Raw genomic sequence first — 24,658 nt, forward strand, 5'->3', positions numbered from 1 at the left:
TTCATTTCAAAAACCTTTAACACAGACTGAGGCTATGACCATGGGTGCTCAAGAGGAGCCATCATAGCTTCCTTTAAATGAACTGCCTGATGGGAGTGAAATTTGCTCTGTTTGATATACAGGTATCGGTATCGGTGTCGACCTGCCCCCCATCCAGGACTTGTACCGGTCCCGGGCCAGGAAACGGGCAGGTAGCATCACCGCTGACCCCTCACACCCTGGACACAAATTCTTCAAACTCCTCCCCTCTGGCAGGCGCTACAGATCACTGTGCGCCAAAACAACCCGTCATAAGAACAGTTTCTTCCCCCAGGCTGTCACTCTGATGAACACTAAACCATAACAGTGTCATACCTGTCAGATAAATACTCTCTGTAAATATACATGTAGATATACAATGCAACAATTCTCAAGCAGAATTCCATATTTCTATTTTTTTTATTATTTAACTACTATTTTATAATGTAAAACTACCTCTGCAACTCACCACTGCACTTTATCATATTATTTTAGCCTGTGCATATTAGTCATGCCTATTTGTTGTTTCTTTGTATTTATAGCTAAGGTTATTGTTATTATATTTTTATTTTATTTTTTATTGTAGTTCTTATTATTATTCCTATTCTTATGCCTTGTACAAAGAGAGCACAGTTTACTAAAGTCAAATTCCTTGTGTGTTCAAGCATACTTGGCGAATAAAGCTGATTCTGATTCTGATTCTGATTCTGAGGTATGGCTAAACCACTGAGACAAACAGAACTACACAAACACATTTTACTGTCTTAGGGATCAGATTTCAGAAAAGAGAAGGAAATTCATGAGCTGACTTTAAAGCTAAAGTAGTGAGTAACTAGAGCACTGATAGAAATGTAGTGGAGTAAAAAGTAAAATAATTGTCTTTCAAATGTAGTGGAGTAAAAGTAATAAGTTTGCTCAAAAAATAATACTCAAGTAAAATACAGATACTCAAAAAATGTACTTCAGTACTGTACTCAATTAAATTTACTTTGTTACTGTCCACCACTGTTATTAGTCACAAATTAGGTTCCAAAGTATACCTGTCTATGAGGAAAAAAACATGTGGAAGAAGCTGAAGAACACAAGTACGCTTGTTTAAACGTCCGGCGCTGCCCGACTGCACACTTTACAACTGTTTCTTCTGAAAGCTCCGCAACCTCGGGAGACGCTCTATCAAATGCAATGCACTGATATCCCTCCGCGAATACTTTTATTAATTTGAATTTTTATAAAAACAAGTATTATGTTCTAACATAACAATGTAAATAACAAATTTGTTTTTCAAAAAATAAAATGAAATGGACACGGTTGTATTTTTTACTGAAAATGATTGGAGGGCGGAGCGGATGGGACTACTTCTCACGGCACAACCTCTTCCGGTCCTCTTTCCAGCTTTCCGTGCATCATGGTGAGTGTGTTTCTGCGGCGGTCGCGTGACAAAAACTGATAAAAACGGTGTTTTAGCCTCAGAATACGCAGAATTGTATCCTGTTTGATGTCATAATCACATTTTCAACGCATTAAATAGGCTATTATCACAAATTGTCGGTCTTAATGATTAAAATAATATACCAGGGCCTTCTGCTAACTGTTAGCAAGCTAACCACCTCTCGCATGTGTTCCTATGAACTAGCAGGTACAGCTAGCGTGACTGTGGCCGAGCCGGGAAACACAGGAAGAAATTATGACTTAAAATTATGTCGAGTCCCGATTGTCTGTGTGTATGCACGACACTGTTATCAGTGGGACATGGAAACTAAGATGTGAATTTACAGTGGTAACTTAAAGGAGACGTCGTGGCGATCACATCCGTTTCATGTTTCAGCTCGTATTGAAACGGATACTAAAGCTAACACTCCTTCAGAAGGGGACTACAAACTCTACTGTTTCAGAGGGCATTCCCCTAGCTTTTATTTCCCTGGTTTTATCCACAGTTTTTATCTGACCTTCCCTGCTGCTTTGACTTGTTTTTATTAACCACAGTGTCTTTTAACAAGTGTCTGCATTTCACCGTCTGTTTATTCTTACTGCCTTTTTTAACATGTCCTGTAGCACTTTGAGATTTGTCCAGAATGTAAAGTGCGTGATAAATAAAATTTATTATTATTATTATCATTATGTAGTTATCAATCCGTCTAATACTGAGTCCCTAAGAACCTGGGATTTCCTTGGGAGTGGTTTAAGTTTTGTTCAGGAGTTAGTCTTTGTTTATGCCATATATTTTTGCTTAGTTTGAATAGGAGCAATACAAGTTTGCCCTTTAATAGCTCAGGTAATCATGAAGTAATCTAGTACCACGGGTATAGTTCTGGACAGGATATTAATGCATTGAAATTATTCACTTTTGAAGAATTGCTGATTAAATCACGTTTAGAAAGCTTGTAATATCAAGCCTTCCCAGAAGTGCCTAGAAGTTTGATTTACAAAACTGTTATTTAACAGTTCTTGAGAAATCCATTGCTTTTGACCCACAAGTAAATGAAGGAACTATTAATATTCAATAATCCTATTTGCATTTTAATTTTCATCTTCCAACAATGCTAATTATGTTACACAATTAAAATGGACAAAAGAAAATGACATTTGCTTTTTAATTTTTCAAAAAAATTCCCCTCCTAAAATTAGAATTATAGTTAAAATTAAAAAGAAAATTCAAATGCATTCACAGATGCTTTTTTAATTTTCAGAATTAATATGTATTTTATGACTCTAAAATAAAATTAAAAAGCAATCCTTTTTCATTTTCAAACTTGCAACACCTCAAGCTAATTCTTCTAATGTCTTCTCTTTTTTTTAAAGACCAAGAAAAGGAGGAATAACGGTCGTGCCAAGAAGGGCCGTGGGCATGTGCAGCCCATCCGCTGCACCAACTGTGCCCGCTGTGTCCCTAAGGACAAGGCCATCAAGAAGTTTGTCATCAGGAACATTGTGGAGGCTGCAGCTGTAAGGGACATCACAGAGGCTAGTGTCTTTGACCGTAAGTGTCTGGTTTTGTACTCAAAGAGTGCCTTTTATATTTCGACCCTTGTGGCTCTTCCTAATCTGAACCTCTCTTGCTGTGTCTGATTTGCAGCCTATGTTCTGCCCAAGCTCTACGTGAAGCTGCACTACTGTGTCAGCTGTGCCATCCACAGTAAGGTGGTGAGGAATCGCTCCTGTGAGGCCAGGAAAGACCGTACTCCACCACCACGATTCAGGCCAGCTGTAAGTACACAAATAAGCCATTTATTTTTCACTATCTGATGTACTGAGTAAAGGGGTTAGGCTGTTTGCAACTGTGCATAATTTGACTAGTTATGGTAGTCAAAAGGCCCAGGTAACTAATGCCAACAAATGTTTTGGATCAGTCACTTAGCATTGGGGTTGACACATGTGTTGCAGCAGTTGCCTATTTGTTACACATGTGATAATCACTGTCCATGGTGGAATACAATCTATAATTGCCTTTTTCCTCAATTTCTTTACAGGCTGGTGCACCAAGAGCTCCCCCAAAACCCATGTAAAGCAGAATTTGAGGATGCTGTACATCTGACAAATAAACTGAAACATCTTTACAAAAACTTGAAAGTGTGTGATTGTTGCTCTTTGTTAACCATGTTTTATGTAGTTTTAGAAAAGGACAAGCCTGTTAAGCATTTTATTTGGAATAGTTTCTTACAGTACAAAACTTACAGTGGTTTTAAGATCCATTACGCAAAAGCATTATTACACTTTATACATTTAAAAAGGCGGTACAGTTTTTTTTTTGTTTTTTTTTAAAGCAATAGCAGACAATTTTAGAATAGTGAGAAGGTAAATATAGTTTTTAAAAAAGGAAGCAAACAGTGCAACAAGTAAACATTTGAACCAAAAAGACCAAAGAACTAAAGTTGAGTATTTTTCTGAATTGAAGTAGTTTATTTTGGTTGTCCTTGTGACTACTACAGAAAGGTGACAGGGGTGTGGGCTGAGGAGCAAACAGCAGTGATATTAACATGCATCAGGTTTAGAAACGCATCACTGTGTATTGCACATTTAAATAAAACATTACACTCTGTCCCTCAACTTGCGAGCAGGAAAATGCGTTTTGTAAGAGGTACTTTGATGCAATATTCAAACTTTTAAATTCTGCAGAGGATTAGCCAATTCATGGACTTTTGAAATGGGTAGAAGGTCAACAAAACTGAGGAGGGTTCAGCACTCTTTGGGGTTTTGCACATTTTATCTCAATTAATTTCTTTGGCTCCTTGCAGTCTGCATTCCTTCAGTCTTAGTTCTACAGTGCATTAATGATCAATCAATTGGTTGTAAAAGTGAAAAACTTGTTCTGGCCAGTACTTACAGGGGGCTTTAGTTAGACTACAGCTGAGAGTGAACATTTTCATACATGGTCAGATCAATGTGGAGCTTCCTGTAGTGTAAGATTGGACTTAAAAAGAGCTGATCTATGTTCACATCACAATTCAAGAATGCAGAGAAGACCTCAGGCCAAAGGCACATTAGTGTGCAACAGCAACATAAGGAGAATCACAACTTGGCTCTTGTATAGGTACAATTTGTGGCCTTAATCAGAGAATACACAGGGAAATAGGATGTGAGATGTAACTTGTTGGTTGAAGTAGTTTTTCTCATGAAAACTGACATAGCAAATCTGATTTTGAATCACTTACAATAAAGTTAATTTTGATGCGTTATAGAGAATAAGATTTTGGCCACGACAGCTGTCCCATTTTTTGTATTAAGGCAGGATTAATTAGTTAGAAAATTAAGTTATGACTTTGAAAGAGAACATTTTTACCTCCAAAGCATGCTTGTGTTTTTTACTGGTGAGATGATCAACAGTGCACATGCACCACAGTGCATTGTGTCTGCTTGATCTTTCTTTGAAATCAAATGTTAACATTTGAGAAGCCAAATTTTCAAAAAGAAATTATTGCTCCATCAAAGAACTAGGAATAGTTAGTCACACACAAATAAATGAAGGTTGACAGTTACAATGTTTATCTAAAAGAGAATCTTTAAATGTTCTTACTAAAAAAAAACAACAAGTAAAAAGGTGATCGTAACTTCTACGAGGTTTTGCTGAGAAGGAAATGAAAAAGAAACCACGTCACCTTTCTTTGTCATTCCTTGTGTTGAAATATATATATATATATATATCAGCTTTACTCTTTTTTTTTTGCCACTGTTAATAGGGGATAGTCCCTCAGAGTATGAGGTGGTAGTTCTTTGGCTCAGCCATGGAGGGGCAATTATTTGGTGCTTTGTCTAAGCAAAACTGAGAAGCAAGTACTTCTGTTCAAAATAGAGACTGGTTTTCAGAGCTCTGCCTGAACAGACAGAACAAAGGAACCTGTCCCAATAAAATCACTTCAAATGTCTGTTTTTATTGAGCCTTCTTACAAAGTTTAAAAAGTTCTTGATGCTGGAAAAACTCTAAATAAGAAAAGTAATAATAACCGACTTCAGTCAACTGATGAGCTTTTCCCTCATTAGAGTTTGTTCACCCTTTCTCAAGCTCACTGGATGCATACAAATTAAATTGTGTCTCAAAAGTTGCATTTATTAACACAATTCTGTAACTAATTTTTGAGCCAAATTCTATATGACAGACCCAACAAGGTAGTCTGCAGGACAGTGCAAAGAACTTTGTTTAAAGTCAAACATAAATAATAAGTACAAGCAATAACTCTCTTTTGTTTCATTGAAACAGACAGAATGAAAAGCTAAAAGGGCTTGTTTAATTGAAACAGCTCTCTGGCCATATACTTCATCTCTGCACCATGAAACCAAGACAGACTTATTTATCATGGATCAAACATGACAAAACCCAATTTTCTTTTAAAAAAGCCCCCCTTCTGACACATCTGTGAAAGGGGACAGCATTGACTAAAAAAACAGTTCCAACAAAATTCAAATAAAACTTATTTTGAATTAGGACGGTAGTTCACTGTCACACCACGATGCACTCATTCACAGCAGTCACAGCAGCTTGTGCCAAGTGCCATGCACATTAAGTCTTTGATAAATTAGCAGAACTGTTCTTTACCAGTTCATTAAGGAAAAGCAGTGGTGGTGTTAAGTTTAATGGGAGAAGATAATGATTGTGCAGAGCAATACGTCAGAACCTTTAGTTTAAACTCTTAAAGCAATTTTGTGACTCATGATCACTAAAATCACCCACAATGATCTGTTTATGATATGACTGTGGTTTATGTCCTTCAGCCCGGTCAACAAGGTGTGATCCGGGCGAAGAAAGGCACAATACAATGAGATAGAAAAAAAACGAAATCATTTTTAAATAAAGCATAAATAGATCAGTGTTAGTTTTCAGTTTGTCAGTTTAAAAGGGAAAATGTTTAAGACTTGAAAAGATCTCAACCTCTTCAGTAATCTCTAAAACTGTGGCAGTGAAACTCGTACCCCATTCCTAGAGAGAAAACCTTTCTATCAGTTTTTCTCATATTTGAAGAGAAATGTGCAGGTCATTAATGTACTTCATAAAATAGTTTAATATAATTAAAGTATTGTGGCAGGTATCAGTGCAACCAAAGCAGTCACAGAAAAGAAAACACAAACATTTCATACACTGTTTTACATAGCATTCACACACAAAGGCCTTCATTTTCCACCATTCTGATTCAAATGTACTTCCAAAAACACAGGGCGTCACATGATCCCCCTCTCTCGCATACACTCACACACACTCAGATCTGTCCACCCCGACCCCGTTAAAAACAAAAGTGCAGTTTAATTCATGGACGTCCCTTCAAACACATCCAGTCGACTTGGACCTGGTCTCTGAGTTTGGTCTGCACTGCATCTCACATTTTGTAAAGCTTAGTTTTCTATTCTATTGTACGGAATCAACGCCAAGTAGGGAAAAAAACTTGTTTCCTGAAACTTTGATTTCAGAATCATTTTATTAGATAAGTTAAATAAGGAGCAAGGCATTCAAATTTCTTTATTTGATCTTTTTTCTTTATCTGATCTCTGTTAAAGTGCATTAAAAGTGAAAGTTTTCAGGTTCTGGACAAAAGTCAGATTTTTCAACTGTAATTTGTGCATCAGGTTTGAGTCCTGCATTTCAGAGCAAGGCACATGTGCAGATGAAAGGGGCTTTGGCTCTTTGTCTACTTTTGATTACATTTGATTCTATTAAAGTGCAATTTAAATGGATAATTGTTCAAAGTGCAATAAGAATATTGAGGAACACTATTATAAATGAAGAACTCCACATATAAGCTTAACATCAATGCTAATAGTGTCAGAGCCTCTATGAAGTCTTCAATAATTGTTTTTCTGTCATCAGGGTGCAGATCAAACTCAGCCAGGTCCTTGTCTCAGTGTAATAACAGCTTGATCTGAAGTAGAATGTCCACCCTTTGTCCTCAATCCAGGATGTGCTCCCCGCGGACAATATGTGAAGAAAATTCATAGCGGTCCTGGCTGCGGTGGCCACAGATGTTACACTCGAAAGGCTGGCGAAACCCGTGGCAGCCCATGTGGATGGTAAACATGACGTGGTCAAGGAAAAGCACACGGCAGTGCTCACAGCGGAAAGATCGCACAGCTCGACCCTCCCCATCCACCACCCGAAAAGCCTCTCTAGAGGTGGAGGAGGGTGCTGTAGGTGAGCTAGGAGTTGGTGCAAGGGCAGGGGCCGGGAGAGCTGATTGAACTCCTTCCTCTCTGTCCACCTCCCTGTCTTTGGCGTGGCTGGGACTGTGCCTGTCCCGACTCCTGTGGTGTGCGATGGGAGGAGGTGCCGAGTGATGGTTGTTGGAGTAGAGGACATGGTGGCCATTGTTGCTGTGCAGGTGGGGAGCAGGCGCGGTGCTGTTGCATGGCTCATCTAGCATGCTCTCTGTGTCAGTAGAGTCCTGGCAGCCATTGCTAGGGGAGGGTGCATGACTTCGTGCTGCTGGCAGGTCCTCATGACCCTCCGCTGCCTCCCTCCCTCCTACACCAGCATTTCCCATCCTTGCTCCAGTACCTGTGCAATCCAACCTCGGACCAAGAGCCAAAGAGGGGTGAATAGAGCTGTGGATCGGTTTAAGTTCTGACAAACAGGAAGGGTTAGTTGTGGGAAGGTGTAGTGGCCTTAATGTGTCTCCTCCGTTACCTGTTACACCTACGTATTCTCCTCCCAGACCGGTAAAGTGCGGAGCTTCAAAGTCCCCTGTGTGCATCTTTCTGTCTTTATCCAAACCAGCACTGAGCTCATAAGGTGCATCTGCCAGGTTGAGGTGTATGTGCTTCTGTCCTGCATAAGGAAACACAATATTATTGTAATCTAGTATAGAGGTGATTGAAGAAAACTTTAAAACTGCATTTTTACAAAGAAAAAAAAGGAGAAGGTTTTCCAGGTTAGAGGATTACTCGCTGAGTTATTTAAAGTCATTTGAATAATAAGTGGAGTTACATGTTTTTTTTTATGTTGTTCATTTTTAAAAAGGCAAATTTCATGCAAACGAACCAAAATCAGGGTGGTACCATTAGGGGTCAGTTTTCTTAGAAACATCTGATCTATGTGCAGTATCTGTGTAAACTCACACCGTGTCCAAAGAGTATGGATCGCGAGCAAGCAGATTACACTGCCCATCCAGCTTATTACGCACACAACTTTGTATAATATGCCTGATGCAACATCATGGCTGTAAACACAGGACCCCTCAGACAACTGAGTTTGCACCTTTTGTGCACAACTTTAGCCAGATGTTGCCTCACACCCCAACTTAAGCACATAAGTGTTGCTTAGACTACCATTACTGGATTAAAGACAATGAATGGTTTACCCAATACAACAGAGAACACCCGTTGTTGTGGCAGGCATAGATATTCACTATCTGATCATATGACGGTTTCAAAGTTAGATAAATCAATTGTAATGCATAAACTAAGTCTCCCACGCTGTGAATGACTCGATCGGAAGACTGTCTTGCGAACAATTAATCAGAGTTTGTGACCATGCTGCGATTATATCAGCCGGACCAAAGCCCTCATACCAGGTGTAAATAATGAAAACATGCAACAGAACCAGATTCAAAAATCTCTCTTGAGCCACTGTAGATCTCAGCCAGTTCCTAATCTCCCTCATAGCGGAGAAACTTCTCGGTTTCTGACACCATCCAATCCCACATAACTGTGCCTACAGAGAGCAGTGTGGTTTGTTTACATGACATAACAGAATTGTATATTTCACAGATGCAGCGTGAACAGTGAGTGTTCGTTACTACAGGATATGTACCAATATCTGGCGCTGGCATGCTGTTAGGACAGGCTGCTGGATTTGATGAAATAAGGAGTTTCCTTGTTCACTTGTTTAATTGTATTGTTTTTCCTGAGTCTGTGTCCACTGTTGTACAACACCACCTACATACAACTGCAGTTGACAACAGTCAAAACAAAGCAAAGGGAACATCCTTAACTCAAAAAGATCAGCACTATTGAAAGTGGTTTCCAATTCATTTTTCTCAAGCTGTCCACACCAAGATCAAATGCTCACCTACAAACTTTTGTGGTGTGGATCTCTTGCGCTTGGTGATACTGTTGGCGAGCCGATCGATAAATGCCATCTTGTCTGAGGAGGGTTGCAGTAGAGAGTCTGGTATATACTCTAGCTCTCTCATCTCCTCATCTGCACAGAATACAAACAAATTCTAATGTCAATTTGGGTGTTTTGTCATCATCTAGACAGCATTTATCCTAAACGTTTAAGGTGGAGACTTGTTTTAGTAAGAATCTCACCCAAAATTTGATAGAAAGGGAACTAAGCTAGGGGTGGTCTTTCTTACCTCGTTAAGGCAATTTGCTATAATTTGATTTATAGCTGCACCAAAGAAAAGTTACTCTACTTTTAACTCAGTGAATAACATAAACTATACCTTGATTCTGTGCACTGGATGGCTGTTGTGACTCCACACTCTGTAAGTAGCTGTGGCAGCGCTCACGGTGCTCCTCCAGGGTGCTCAGCTGCTTGTAACTACGGCCACAATAACTGCACTTATACGGTTTTCCAACAGTAGGAGAAGACACTGGGGGCAAAATGGGAAGATACCATTACTCCTGTCATTGTACATATTAATAAGAAAAAAATAATGTTTCTACTCTTGCATATTTCCTACCTGCATGAGTGCGGAGGTGGCCAGTAAGCGCGTCTCTTCGTCGACAGGCATAGCTGCAAAAGGGACATTTAAAGGGCTTCTCCCCTGAGTGCAGCTTGATGTGGCGGAGCAGGTTACCCTTTTGAGTAAAGGAGGCGCCACACTGGTTACACTGGAATGGTCGCTCACCTGGAAATAGATAAAACCTTTTGAATTTAGGGGAATCAACAACTTTCTAGTACAAAGAATCCTCTCTTAGGAATCAATCAAATATAACATTAATCAAGCGGTATTGCAATGTCTATCAAATCTACATAAACCTCTATCTAAAATAATTTTCAGTAAATGCATGTTAATTCACAGAGATGGTTGATCTGACCTAAAGTGATCAGTCACCTGTATGGCTGCGTTTGTGTACCATGAGAACATTAGGCCCAATGCAGATCATTCCACAGATGTCACACATGAGCTTTCCATTTGGTGTTCTTGTGCCCCCAGGGGGTATACTCTCAGGGTTGGTGGGCTCCCTGTAGCCTCCAGCTGACTCAGGACCATGCTCTGGTCCTCCTTCCTCAATCCGCTCTCCTCTCTCATCTTCAGTACTGCGGCCTAGGTCTTCATCACTGTACAGCTCCACTTTAATGGAGTTGGCTACAAAGACAAACAAAAAAAGCATCACGAGATAATATACTGAATATTTACACACACATTAACAGATGGTGACATGATATACTGACAGAATATGTTCAATGATCAATTTGCAAAAAACAAAATAGGGAACTAAGATTTGAATAGTTCAGGATTCACACTTATTTTCTCACTGACCACTAAGGGAGCGACTTGGAGAGGCTTCTTTGCTATTTGGGGTGCTCACTGTCGGACCTCCAAGGGCCCCCGTAAACTCCCTTTCCATTGAAGAGTCTCCACCTGCTGAAACAAGAAGGAAAGAAAAGCATCTTCTGTCATCCTTTTACCCAGCATACCTTTTTATTAACAAAGTATATCTGTGAGGATATAAACACGAATCTTACCTGATGTGTAAGACTGGCCATTGCAGTCTTCAGCATCCATACTAGTTAAAAATATGAAGCAACAGATGTGTCAGAGACGTGGATGATGCACATTCATCTATCACTCATGTAGACATAAAACAAGTAGTATTTCCAGGTGGTGGTCCAATGTAATACCACTCATAAGACTCACTAATGGTGAATAGTGAGCTGAATTGGTACTGCATAAAACCGAATCCAGTAGAGATATAAGTACATTTAAAATAATAATATAAAATGTATTACAAGCATGCCAGGTAGCAAACTACTGTTAACTTGAAAGTAAATAGAATACAGTATGAAGTCACGTAAAGCCCATAAAGTTTGATCTGCCAAAAAGAAAGCTAAAAAATACTGCAAACATCTAATTATTGTTCGTATGTAAAACTAGGAAACTAATTTCGCAGCTAAATGAACGCTGAGGCTAATCTAATGGATCAGCTGATCACTCAGTTACAATCAGCTTGACCCAAGACAACATTGATAAGTCACTGAATGCTCAGCTAACCTCACGTTAGGCCTGTCGGAGGAAACAAAGTTAAGAAATCTAGATCGAAATAGAAGCAGATAGCTTTTACTTTGTGGTTTACATAACGTTGGCGTAGAGATAACCCAAGTTTACGGGTCGGCCTCTGTGGCTAACGTTAGCTCACTGCATGTGATAGCCAAGTTAGCTAAACTAAGCACGTCAACGTTACAATACTTCGTCGTCAGCTTACTTTAAAGTCTGTAGCAGAGTGACAACCAAGTAACGTGAGCGATGATGCAAGGCAGATGATAAAAGTGCGACATAACTTGGCTGAAAAACGCTAAATCGTATATTTAAGTATCTACGACGTCTAGTTTGACGCTAGCACAACAAACCAGAGTTAGCCTGTTCTGTCTTAGCTAGCTAACATCAATGTTTCCTACATGGTTGCTATGGCACCCACCACCTCCCAGATGCTACTGCTAGCCAACTAGTGGTTAGCTAGCTAGCTCGCCGTTGTCCCTGAATGCTGGAAGCCGACTTTAACAACACGACACAGCGGAAACAGAGGACTATGAGATTACTTGTCTTGTTCTATGTGTAACGAGTGCATTACTCTTACCTGTCAGGGCCGTTCGAGTGAGTTTATTCTGTATTTTCATCTGCCTGTTTATGACGGCAGCATCTCCCGGCAGCGTTTACCTTCGGCTCCAGACAATTTCCGGTTGGATTCCAAATGTAGTCGCCTATCAGCCATGCAGTACGCAGCCTCACATGAACCAGGAATCTGTTACAATGTTACAATGTTACAATGTCATTTAGCAGACGCTTTTATCCAAAGCGACGTACATACGAGAACAAGAACAACACAAGCAAAGATCTAGACAAGAGGAAACAAGATCAGTACGAGTAACAAAGTGCTTCAAGTCAATTTGGGTGCAGGTACTGCCAAGCAGTGTAAAGGCAATGCACAAAAGTAAGTTAGGATTTTATTTTATTTTTTCAAAATAAGGAACATCTACAATGAAGCAACCAAACAATTTAAGATCTTCCATTATCATCATCAACAATTAACATCACCACAATAATGACCAAACTACCAAGTGCTGGGTCACTGAAGAGCTGAGCACAGATTCCCAGAGTAGAGCAGGACAGTGTGAGTCAACTGTAGCTGGAAGACATGATCTGCCACTGGGGACAACAGTGGAGAACAGTCCAGCTCAGTGCACAGTGCTTCTTAAAAAGCTGGGTCTTTAGCTGTCTTTTGAAAGTAGAGAGGGACTCTGCAGATCGAATCTGGGTTTAAAAACCTGCCACCACCCATTAAACAACTTCAGTAAATTCAAACACATATAAATTCAAGGTTTTTGGCAATCTGTCCAAATGGAAATTTAGAAAATATTTAAAATTGGTGTTCCTTTAAACCCATTTAGTTTTGTACTGGGATTAGATTCAACCTATCAATGAAAACACAGATACATTCTTAGAATTGCTCTTTATGTGGCACGGCTTTCTATTCTTCAGAAATGGTTAGATGAAGAGTCTCCTGGCATTACAACGTGGTATGAAAAACTCATGTCTATTTTACCATTAGAGGGATTATCACATGTTCTCAGAGGCAATAGTTATAGGCGTATCAAATGTACCAAATTAAAATGCTACATGTATACATTTTTCAGATTGTGATTGCTGCATGTACTAACACTGTAAGAACACTTTTTTCAATTTTTGTTTTGTCTTGTTTGCTTTGTTTTGATAATGTTTTCTGTGGGAGCATTGTGTTTTTTTTCTTTGTGGGTTTTTCTGTATTGTGAAATCTTTAATTAAGAATAAAATATATTGAAAAGAAAACACACATAAGTAAAAGTTTCCCTAACAATAAAGGACTTGTATACGCACTGCATTTGTTCAGCTGTCGTCTTTGGTAGACTCTGTTTCTTGTGGCCCAGATTTGATTAACCATCCAGGTATATTACGGGTGAAATTGACCCTTTTTAAAGTCCATTTTTGGCAATATGTTCCTTCCAAAGTAGCTAAATACAGCATAAAAATCTGGACAGCATGTGATAGAAGAGGTGTCTCGTGCTAATTTATCAACATCACTTCATAAAAAAAAAAAAAATTAAATTTAAAATATAATAAACAAAATTCTATGTCATGTAAAACTTTTGTATTTGTATTCAGGTCTTTCCAATATACATTAAAAAAGTTTTAACATGTATTTCAATGAAAAATGAGCGAGTTATCCTCATTGAACCATGATCTGTGAGAATTGAAGAACACCAATGGACTAAATATTGATTTAAATGGTTAGTAATGGAGTTAAAAATTAAGTTATGAAAAAAATGTTTACCGTGATTTTTTGGGGTTCTGACACTTTTGGATAATTGATTATGCCCCGGGTCAAATTGACCCAGGAACATTATTGCTGTTCCAGAGAAACGACCATAACAGGAGGGTTAAACAACTTTAGTAAATTCATCAAACACAAATAACTAAAAGTGTCCCTAAGAACAAAGGACTTAGACATACGCACTGTATTTGTTCTGATTATTGTTAAGATTTGCAGCTGTCGTCTTTGGTAGGCTCTGTTTCTTGTGGCCCAGATTTGATTAAAAAATAATCTTATACATTACTGCACATTAACTCTATACACCAACCTCTTTTTTTTCAATTTATATTCACCAAAATATATATTTACCAGTGACCAATGACATTTTCCATCCAGCTACATGCAGCTTTTTCCATACCATTTATTCCCAATATTTGAATTGTTTTATTTATGATTGAGAAACATATAGGATGCCCCTTGAGATGGCAAAATGCTGTAAAGTTGAGGTCAGGAGAATCTGTGCTGATTGTTGAAGGTTCAATACACAGATGTATGACTTTTTATATCTGTAAAGGGATGGACTGGATTGAATTAGTACCCTTAAGTTAAGGAAATATAATATAGTATATTCGATTTTTAAAGCATTTCTATACCAAGAAGGACAGAATAAAGCCTAATGACGTTTCAACACACCCTTGCATGGTTTAAAAGTTATTCTGTTATTGTTAATCGCTTTATCTTGTCTCAACTAAAGCAATCGAGAATCCAAGAACTTCAACGAGGCTATTAATGTTTCATTTCAGGATGGGAACATTTGATCAAAGAGTAATAATCAGGGAGATCTTTTGATCAATGTCAATGAAATATTGGATCAATAATTAGCAGGGAGGCTTCTTGGAGGTTCTCAATACTCAAAGGAATTTAGATCAATCAATACTGATCAAATACTAAAGTCATACTGATCCATCTACCTGCAGTACTGTTTGGCTCTCAAGGCGGATTGGGGACTATCATTAGAAAACTACAAATAAGTATGGTTGCTGGTGCCTTTTTGAAAAGTAGATTGATAAAATGATTTGTCAATGTTCCAGGAATACATTATGTTTACTGATACAAATGACAGGGTCAGACTCAAGTCGAGTATATGAGAGTATAATGTAATGTTTCGAGTCCTACTCTTATCTTCACTCTCATTACATAGCTGACTACAAAACTGTCACCAGATATGTATCATCCAAGATGTTTTCCATGTTACATTCATTATCTCTGATTTGTTTAGGGTCCTCATTCATGCTTTTATATCCTCCTGTCTCGATTACTGTAATTCCTTTTACTCATGTCTTAGTCAGAAATCAATCCTCCAATTAGTTTAAAATCCAGCGGCTCGTCTTTTAACAGGAACTAAAAAATGTGCCCACATCACTCCCATTTTAGCTCATCTACACTGGCTGCCTATTGATTGTAGGATTGATTTTAAGATTATTTTACTGACTTTTAAAGCGCAACATGGACTTGCCCCTCTATAGCTCTCTGAGCTTTTATCCCCCTACAATCCTGGTTGCAGTCTGAGATCCTCTGGCAGTGCTCTGTTAGCTGTTCCAAGGACCCGACTGAAAACCAAAGGGGACAGGGCCTTTTCACTCAGGGCTCCTACACTCTGGAACAGCCTGCCAGACTTGCAGAATCAGTCCCATGTTTTATGTCATAACTCAAGACACATTATTACAGGGAAGCTTTTATTGTGTGACTTTATCTATTTTAACTCTGTTTTTAAGGGTCTGTTTTATAAACAAGTCAGCTTTATTTATATAGCACATTTAAAAACAACCAGTGTTGGCCAAAGTGCTTTACAAGGTAAAAAAGTAAAAAGTACATGAAGACAACAATACACAACACAACACATCAGGATATTATTTTCTTCTTCACAGGAAGAAGGCCAAAGAGAAGATATGTGCATCCTTTTCAACAAAATATCAGAAAACTGTCCTGATTTGTTTTCCATGTCTGATGAAGATAGACTTCAGTTCCTGTTTACTCACAAAGTGTTCCAGTTTGTTTTAAATGCTGTTCAGCAGCGTAGGAGCACACTCTATGTCTGATTTAGTTGTTGTCACTGTCAAATGTCTGAAGTGTACCACTGTGCTTTTGAATTACTTTAGGTCATTGTTGGACATGTGCAGTATTGTAACTGCTCTTCTTTCTTCCTTCTTCTTTTTCTTCTTCAAGGATTCAAGGTTTTTTATTGTCATACCAATACAAGCTGTCGCATGATATGGAACAAAATTTCGTTTCTCAGGTCCCGTATTAAGCCAAAAAAAGAGCATACAATTAAGGGAAGACATAGTAATAAATGTAAAAATATAAATACATTTGTAAATATTGTGCATAATGCAATTGAATGTGCAAATGTACAGTGTGCAAGTTTTGAGGTAGTCCGTTTTATTGTACTGTTCATGTCAGAGTCTGTATGGCTGGGAGCGGCCGAGACTACAGAGCACCACCAGAGTTCAGCAGTCTTACAGCCTCGGGAAAGAAGCTGTTCCTCATTCTGGTGGTTCTGCTCTTGATGCTCCGCAGCCTCCTGCCTGAGGGGAGAGGAGCAAACAGTTTGTGTTCTTATGTTGTTGCTCCTATTTTGTTGTGTTTTTGTAGTGTCTTGTAAGTCCATATGGGCTGGGCACCTTTATGGTGCATGACACGATGAATAATAACTAAACTAAACTAAACTAAACTAAACTAAACTAAACTAAACTAAACTAAACTGTCTTCAACAAAGATTTAAAACATTCAACATTGGGGGCCGATCATAATTGGAGTGGCAAGCCATTCCACAGCTTGGGGGCTGCTGCTGCAAAGGCAGGGTCCCCCCGGGTTTTAAGGCGACTTTTAGGCACATCCAGGAGCAGCTGGTTTGTTCACCTCAGTGCTTGAGCTGGGTTATGAACATGGAGAAGATCAGCCAAGCTAGCAGGCTTTTTAGTTTTTATTTCATTTTATTTTTTAAGGCTCCATTTTGCTTTGCACTTCTTCTTGTTTTTATTGCCTCACTGAAGTGAAGCACTTTGGTACCTGTATTGAAAAGTGCTATCAGAATCAGAATCAGCTTTATTGGTCAGGTATGCTTGAACACACAAGGAATTTGACTTCGGTAAACTATATAAATTAAGTATTATTATTATTATTATTATTATTATTATTATTATTATTATTATTATTATTGGTTGCAGTCTACCTCAAGAAGTTCTATCACTGGGAAGATTGAAGACGTTTTAGTTCACCAACATTTCATAACTCGTCAGCTTAAAGAGTGAACTGGAAAAGTCTAACAGGGGTGACTATCACGAAAACACGGTGTGATGCACAAAGAGTGACCTCTACTGTACAAACTGGCCAGAATGAATGCGCGCCCATGTCACTCCTGACGTATCCGCTGGTTTTACGACGGTGTGCTTACACAATGACAATTTCCGTCAGTTTGACTTGCAAATCGTAATCGTGTTGATCAAGCGTTTTATTTTCGCTTCTGTTTCCGTTGAAACGACAGTACCATCGATTTGTACTATCGCTCGATATCTTGTACATTAATAGATACAGGGAGAGACATTTTATTTGAGTTAAGTACAAGTTGTACTTACTGTACTTAAACTCCGAACTTTCAACTCGGGGCCCACTAGAGAGCTCGAGCGGCAGCTCCGAAAAGTTTGTTGTTGTCACGTGACGTGAGACGAATGTGGCGTTAAAAGTTTACTCAGGTAGTAAAACTAGGTGGCGTTCTACTTTATCCCAGCCTATTGAGCCCAGTTTTCACAACAATGCCTCAACCAAAATGTCGAAAGATTGCTGTGATGGGTTACAGGTCTGTAGGTGAGTAAAGCGCAGTAGCTCGTGCACAGCTAACAGCTAGGTGGCTAACATGTTAACGTCCTGGCTTTGTTTTCCTCGTGCGTATCCGACTCACACTATAACGATGGTTTACCTTTGTACAAGTTTCTTTGTGTTACACAAAGCTGCTGACTTTCAAAGTACACAACAAACAACACTATCTTGCTGAATAGCGCGAGCCATCTGCTACTATTTGTGGTGTATTCTGTGGAAAATAAAGTTAGCTCAGCCGGTGACGACCTGGTTTACTGCCAGATGTTGTGTGTCGAAACTTTTAGCCCATCGTGTGAAACACTACATGAAGAAAATGTCGGTTACTTGAATACACAAGATCGTTACCATTTTGTTGCAGTCATCAATGTTTCAAAATGTAAATATTTGGCCTTATTTGCACTAAATCTTACGACTGCTACATTCTGTGGGTATAAAAATACGTCTCAAAAGACATTACACGATCAGAAAAGGTTGAATCACACGTTATTTTTTATTTGTTCTCTATAAGTGCCTCCATAATATCAATATAACAATTGCACAATCAACATGGCCCTCTAGCATCTAATGAGATTGTCTCTACAGATGTGTCCGACATGAGAGCACTGTTTAACGAGAAGGAAATGGTTTCACTTTTTGTTGAAATGGTTGTAAAGTAGTAATTGTTTGTTTTTCTTCACTTTCACAGGAAAGTCATCTCTCACAATACAGTTTGTGGAAGGACAGTTTGTTGACTCCTATGATCCCACCATCGAAAACAGTACGTGTTTAACTGTATATATATTTGTTTAAGATATGCAGCAAACACAATTACTGAAGACTTGTCCCAATGCAAAGATAAGTTCAGTAAAATGTGTTCATCTCTCTCCACAGCCTTCAACAAAATGGTAAACGTGAACGGTCAAGACTTTAATCTGCAGCTGGTCGATACAGCTGGACAGGTTAGTTTTCTCATCTTTCATCACATCTGACACTCAGCTGTTGTTTTTAAAGATCCTAAAAATTAACCTTTTCATTGCTAGTATTAAGACATGATGTCCTTTATGATTCTATTTAAAATGTGAATTGTTTGGTAACAATCTTTTCTAATGCCATGATACTTCTGTAGGATGAGTATTCAATTTTTCCACAATCCCACACACTGGATATCCATGGTTACGTCCTTGTCTATTCCGTGACCTCTGCAAAAAGGTAAGTAGCTGGTTATGTTTTCATGACTTTATTAATAATACAATATGCAGAGTTAACTGTCTTAAAACAATCTGTTCTAGGTAAAAATGTGTCTCACAGTTTGTGCAAGTATGATGTTTTGACACACACAATCTTAATTCATTGAGTTCATTTAAAAACAACTTCAAAGATTTATGTGAGTTGAACCTCTTGTGTTCTGATGATGAATCAATGCTTTAAAAACACAGTATCATTGAGGAGAAGAGTCACTATTAGTATATTTCTCAAGGATGCAATTGTTTGTGTGGTTTTGTCAAACTCAAATAGAAGCCTGCTTAATTATTGTTTTGACAAATTACATTCCTTGAGACTTACACTGTAAATGACATTCTCAGTTTTGTGTCTAATATGTACTTTGATGTTGGTGTCTTTTCAGTTTTGAAGTTGTGAAGGCTCTACACGACAAGATGCTGGACATGGTTGGGAAGATTCAGTAAGTTTGGTTAAATCTTTCAAATGCAGAACTTCCTGTCTCTTTGTTTTCTGAGGGGATTTGCTAATTTTTATTTTTTTTTGTCTTTTAGGGCCCCAACAGTTCTTGTAGGGAACAAAAAAGATCTCCACATGGAAAGGTAATCAAGGCAGTTGACAGCATACACTCCTCCTGTCAGAAACAAATAATACTGTTAATTCTGTCACAATATTTTTGTCCGAGATAATGCTTTGACACTCTATGCTGCACTCAGTTTTAAGGCAATCATGTTTTGATTTGGTAGTTGGAGGACACACCTGTTGATATTTTATTTTTTCTTGGTGAAAGCCCATTACATTAATCAAGTAAAACATTAAATGTATCGATCTTTATCAAAAAGTAGCACAGATAGCATGTAGCCAAAGCCTTAAAATGACTTGGAACTTGAAAAACATTCAAAAGATGATACTGTTGAGCAGGATTACTCATTTTGCAGTGAATCACAACATATCAACTGTTTTGTCTTCTAACATTGTATCCAACTATTCTTCTTGTAAAGTTTCACTCATTGTCATATTCCAGTTTACCAAACGTCACATTGGCGCATACTTCAGAGAACATTTAAAGTGTAGCTCATACAATCCCTGACAAATGCACCAAGTCACATTTGCAAAAAAAAAAGAGAATAGCAACTTCATAGCGCTGTTAAATGGCTCACTTCACTCCAAAAAATGCCCGGACAGCTCAGTTATCAAGTCAAAAGTAAGAAACGGAATAAAAATACAACACTTTGAGTTTGAGCTACCACCTCCACCATTAGCATACAGGTGCAGCCAATCAGTTTTGTCTCAAAAACTCCAACTCAGAAGACGGCAGAGCACAAGAGTGTGCAAATTGCCACAGTCGTATGCTTCACTTTCAACAATGGAGAACATTGTCAAGCATACTGGACCTGTATTAAACAGTGAAAGCAACCCAAACGGAAAAATGTTTGTTTCTGGAAAAATAAATGCTCATTTTAAATTTGATACCAGCAACATGTTTCAAAAATGTTGTGGCAGGGGACATGTATACCATTGTGTTTCACCATGTCAGCTTATATCAACACTTTAAACACTTGGGAACTCAGGAGACCAGTTTCTAGAGTATTATGAGTGAAATGTCCCATTTTTGTTAATCAACAATTCAGTCTGCTTTGTTGTATTTTTTGTCTCATGATGCATCAAATGTTTGCAATTGGATACAAGTCAGGACTGCAGGCAGGTCAGTTCAGCATCCAGACTCTTCTACTGTACAACCATGCTGTTATGATCCGTGCAGAACTTGGTTTGGCATTATTTTGCTGAGATATGCAAGGTTTCCTTGAAAAAAGCATTGTTTGGATGACAGCATAAGCTGCTCCAAAACCTGTATGGAGTGTCCAGCCTTAATGGTGCCTTCTCAGATGTGTAAGCTACCCATGTTATGGGCACTTATGCATCCCTATACGATCACTGATTCTGGCTTTTGAACTGAGCACTGATTACATGCTGGGTGATCTCTCCCCTCTTTAGAGCAGGGGCCAAGATTTTAAATAAGACTGTCCAATTTTGATGCGTCAGACAACAGGGCAGTTTTCCACTTTTCCTCAGTCAAATCCTAAATGAGTTCAGTACCAGAGAAGTATATATGGTTTCCTCTTTGCATGGTACAGTTTCAATTTGCATTTGAGGATTCAGTGATGCTCTATGCTCAAAGGCAGTGGTGTTTGGAAGTTGGTTTGAGCCCTTGCAGTGATTTCTCCTACATATTCATGTCTGTTTTTTAAGCAGTGCTGCCTGAGGGCCTCACGATCACAGCCAGCCAGTGTTGGTTTTCAGCCCTGTCACTTTTTGTGTAGTGATTCCTCTAGATTCTCAGAATCTTGTAATGACATTATATACTGTAGACGATCCCAAGTTCATTTTAGTTATGTTCCTCCAGGGGATTTTTTTTAGCATTATACATATTTTTCAGTCTTTTGTTGCCCCTGTCCCAACTTTTGAAATAGTTTTCATCAACATGTTACACAGCGTTGTGACTTCTTCTGAAGTGGTGTTGTACTTACCTCATTTTGTTTTACAGGGTTATTAAGCCAGAGGAGGGAAAGAAACTTGCTGATACCATGGGTGCTGCATTCATGGAGTCCTCAGCCAAGGAGAATGAGGTCTGAAAAATATTGATTTGAATACCAACCCACTGATGCAGTTCACTGATACTTTTCTTACACTCTGATTGTAATATTCTGTCAATGCAGACTGCTGTGGAGGTGTTCAAGTGTATCATTTTGGAGATGGAGAAAGCTGATGGAAATGCACCCCCAGAGGAGAAGAAGTGTGTTGTGATGTGAGAGTGTATCCAGGACATCAGTAAGCCCAGTTGCTGGAGACAGGAGGCACAACTTCACCAGCCAACAAATCACAACCTCACAGATACCAAGACACGGCAGTGGATATTTTTCTGCTTCATTTATACCAGATTGATTTATATAGCAAAACAACTGCCCAGACAGTCCGGACATAAACTATTCCATAAGTTGTAATCACAGAGAGAATTTTCTAAGAGCTAGATTAGTCTCTGTCGGAGGCAGAGAAGCACCATCAGCAAACATTTCCATTAGGTATTGGTTTGTAATCCATGACTCAGCAAAATCTTGGTTTTGAGTTAAATGAGAAAACATAAAAACAAAAAAGCATTGACAGATCCCCTTGAAGTGCATCAGATGCATGTAGTTGAACATGTACTCTGATGTTTGAGACATCTTTTCTTAATGTCTCATAACTGACCAGTTGAGCTAATGTACAGAGAGGGCTTGTTAACATTTTCAAGGACTGGTATTATTTCAGCAAATCTTTTTTTTTTTTTGACACTGATGGACTGTCACAGTACACATTTTTTAAATGTGTTGTAAAAATGTCAGTATTTCTCACAAATGGTGGACCCCCTGAAATGAGGTTTTACACATGAAATCTCACTTTGGTTTCATGGTAATTTTTATCAACTCATCTTCAGGTACCTTTCATCAAAGAACTCTGGAACTGTCTTCACAATGGAAGCATCTGTCTGTGTTTCATATAAACATTCACATTTTATGCTCTTTGACGAAGCAGTAAGATCTTTGTTTCAACGGTTGAATTTCTCATTGACTGTAATGAAGATGTTGTGGACAACCCTCAGAGATTTAGTATAGATATAAATAATCTTTGTATTTACCAGTTATGGCCTTTTATACAGTAAATATAGAATTGTAGAAATTGGTTTGTTACTATTGGCTTTATGCTGAGTGGTGCAAGTTTGCTCTCCCTTCATTACCCTTAGTTGAGTTTATGGTTAGAAATGCATTATAATTATTGATAATGTTGAGTTGCAATTTTTGGATTGCATTTTAACACAGCAAAAGACTATTTAAGTGGCTGATGGTGACAAAATTGGCTGGAATTTTGAAGCTTGTGGTTTGGAGTTTATGGATCACGCAAGTTTTATAAAAGTAAGCCAAGCTGGCATGCTGTCCATTTAATTGATCAGCTGGACTTGCATGATACCCATCAGATGCTTGAGATCCTAAATGACTTGTTTTTCTTAGCTCCTTTAGCCTTACAAAGAAATGGCACAATGTGGATTTTTCTTTATCATCCTGATGTACCTGTAGTGGGTAATTGTAACTCTTTTATTAAGTGCTTTGCTGAATAGGTAGATTTGTGGGTGATATCTTATGGTTGAAGAGAAACTGGTGATGCTGTGTCTTGTGCCTTACAGTTTTTCAAACTCTTTATCTGCTTCCCGTTCATGACTCAAGGTGCTCTCCATGGTTTTGTTTTCCTTCTTTTGACTTGATACTTTGGTGCAGGTGGTATGAGCACCATTACACTCTTGATGCTCAATGTTAATTCTGAAATCTTGCTGTAAACAGTTTTGTATATAAATAAATCTGTTACTCATTTGATGAGTTGATTTTTGTAGTTCTATTTAGGTAGCAAAGGGTATGGTCTTATATACAGTATATTATAGCACAGCCAACAGACGGTGCAAAGACTGCTGAACCAAAATAACTGGCGATTGTCCGTTTGCCTTTAACATAACTTAAACAACTAATTTAACACATTTACAAAAGATCAAACACTTTTACAAAGTTGGAGACAAATTTACATTTTGGAAAACTTTTACATTTTATAAAACAAAATTACATCAGCAAAACCCTTTTACCAAGGCCAAAGCAAATTTTCATTTAAGAAAACAAATTTACAAAATCAAAAAAACACTTTTACAGTCGGTGAGAATTTTACAAATGACGGAACACATTTCTGAAACTAATTTACATTCATTTTTGAACGTACCAAACACCGGACGTGATCCATTACCAAATGAAGTACCAGTACAAAACGTCACTCCCCTTGGTTTCTCTCCATCCAAACAAACTAAACGACCCCTCACTTGATTACTTCCGGATCACTTCCAGTATTTGGTACATTCCCTTTGTGTTAAAAATAAATGTAAGCTTGTTTCAGAGGAGCGCTGGTGGCCTAAAGGTCTAAGCACCCACATACACAGGCTATAGTCCTCGTCGCAGGGGTCTCTGGTTCGATTCCTGGCCGGTTGACCATTTCCTGTATGTCTTCCCCCGTTCTCTAGTCCCCACATTTCCTGTCTCTCTTCAGCTGTCCCATACAATAAAGGCAAAAAGCCAAAAATATAACTTTAAACAAAAACAAAAAATGTCTCAGAAATGGCAAAAGTGTTCCGCCGTTTGTAAAATTGTCTCACCGCTTGTAAAAGGGTTTTTTCTGATTTTGCAAATTTGTTTTCTTAATTGTAAATTAGTTTTGTTCTTGGTAAAAGTGTCTGTGTACCTTCCGTTCATTCTATTTCCAATTCTGAAACGCAAATTGGAAAACAAAAGAAAAACATTTTTCAATTTATATATATTTTCAATATATGTAGCAGATTTTAAAACAAACAAACAAACAAAAGCCGTTTTCCATTCAAATATAGCATTAAAAATGGATTTTGTGTTGTTTTCTTATTATGGACTTTCATATTCCCTGATAAACACCAAGAATCCAATCTATGTTAATCCAAAATGCAAAAATGGGGGGATATCTGTATGATTACAAGGTGAAGTTGGGTAAAGTTAGAAAGATATTCACAGATTCGACCTTCTCAGATCAATAACTT

The 24,658-nt window shown here is 38.3% G+C and overlaps 3 protein-coding genes across 10 annotated transcripts; 2 read left to right on the forward strand and 1 right to left on the reverse strand.

Moving 5' to 3' along the window:
* The first annotated feature begins 1,311 nt into the window (after positions 1–1,311).
* LOC117820543 (40S ribosomal protein S26) lies at positions 1,312–3,585 on the forward strand. Its single transcript, XM_034694364.1, has 4 exons — positions 1,312–1,426; positions 2,818–2,995; positions 3,092–3,222; positions 3,486–3,585. The coding sequence occupies exons 1-4, from the start codon at positions 1,424–1,426 to the stop codon at positions 3,519–3,521; spliced, it is 348 nt and encodes a 115-aa protein (XP_034550255.1). The 5' UTR covers positions 1,312–1,423; the 3' UTR covers positions 3,522–3,585.
* Positions 3,586–5,716: 2,131 nt separating this feature from the next.
* Positions 5,717–12,385, reverse strand: LOC117820491 (zinc finger protein Eos-like). 8 transcript variants are annotated; one of them, XM_034694306.1, is made up of 8 exons: positions 12,244–12,381; positions 11,135–11,175; positions 10,929–11,030; positions 10,500–10,754; positions 10,125–10,292; positions 9,885–10,034; positions 9,506–9,637; positions 5,717–8,263 (listed from the first exon to the last, which is right to left on the reverse strand). In XM_034694306.1, the coding sequence occupies exons 2-8, from the start codon at positions 11,172–11,174 to the stop codon at positions 7,389–7,391; spliced, it is 1,722 nt and encodes a 573-aa protein (XP_034550197.1). In that variant the 5' UTR covers position 11,175; positions 12,244–12,381; the 3' UTR covers positions 5,717–7,388. The 8 variants fall into 8 exon arrangements, with proteins under 8 accessions (XP_034550197.1, XP_034550170.1, XP_034550205.1 ...); XM_034694279.1 differs by having other exon boundaries at positions 10,929–11,033; positions 12,244–12,380; XM_034694314.1 differs by lacking the exon at positions 12,244–12,381 and adding an exon at positions 11,872–12,083.
* A 5,003-nt stretch (positions 12,386–17,388) lies between these two features.
* rhebl1 (Ras homolog, mTORC1 binding like 1) lies at positions 17,389–23,429 on the forward strand. The gene is made up of 8 exons (XM_034683475.1): positions 17,389–17,817; positions 18,515–18,586; positions 18,700–18,767; positions 18,935–19,017; positions 19,433–19,489; positions 19,581–19,628; positions 21,572–21,653; positions 21,744–23,429. The coding sequence occupies exons 1-8, from the start codon at positions 17,766–17,768 to the stop codon at positions 21,834–21,836; spliced, it is 555 nt and encodes a 184-aa protein (XP_034539366.1). The 5' UTR covers positions 17,389–17,765; the 3' UTR covers positions 21,837–23,429.
* The last annotated feature ends 1,229 nt before the right edge of the window (positions 23,430–24,658 follow it).

Source organism: Notolabrus celidotus, chromosome 1 (assembly GCF_009762535.1).
Source record: "Notolabrus celidotus isolate fNotCel1 chromosome 1, fNotCel1.pri, whole genome shotgun sequence".
NCBI classification, from domain to species: Eukaryota; Metazoa; Chordata; class Actinopteri; order Labriformes; family Labridae; genus Notolabrus; species Notolabrus celidotus.

What these genes read in the sequence shown, in the direction of transcription:
- LOC117820543 (XM_034694364.1), top strand. An exon ending in AGAGGCTAGTGTCTTTGACC is followed by an intron (nt 2,996 to 3,091) that starts GTAAGTGTCTGG and finishes TCTGATTTGCAG; the next exon opens with CCTATGTTCTGCCCAAGCTC. An exon ending in CACCACGATTCAGGCCAGCT is followed by an intron (nt 3,223 to 3,485) that starts GTAAGTACACAA and finishes ATTTCTTTACAG; the next exon opens with GCTGGTGCACCAAGAGCTCC.
- LOC117820491 (XM_034694279.1), bottom strand. Translation starts at nt 11,174, where the DNA reads ATGGATGCTGAAGACTGCAATGGCCAGTCTTACACATCAG. An exon ending in TCCAAGTCGCTCCCTTAGTG is followed by an intron (nt 10,755 to 10,928) that starts GTCAGTGAGAAA and finishes TTGTCTTTGTAG; the next exon opens with CCAACTCCATTAAAGTGGAG. An exon ending in ACACAAACGCAGCCATACAG is followed by an intron (nt 10,293 to 10,499) that starts GTGACTGATCAC and finishes ATCTATTTCCAG; the next exon opens with GTGAGCGACCATTCCAGTGT.
- rhebl1 (XM_034683475.1), top strand. Translation starts at nt 17,766, where the DNA reads ATGCCTCAACCAAAATGTCGAAAGATTGCTGTGATGGGTTACAGGTCT. An exon ending in GACATGGTTGGGAAGATTCA is followed by an intron (nt 19,490 to 19,580) that starts GTAAGTTTGGTT and finishes TTTGTCTTTTAG; the next exon opens with GGCCCCAACAGTTCTTGTAG. An exon ending in AAAGATCTCCACATGGAAAG is followed by an intron (nt 19,629 to 21,571) that starts GTAATCAAGGCA and finishes TTTGTTTTACAG; the next exon opens with GGTTATTAAGCCAGAGGAGG.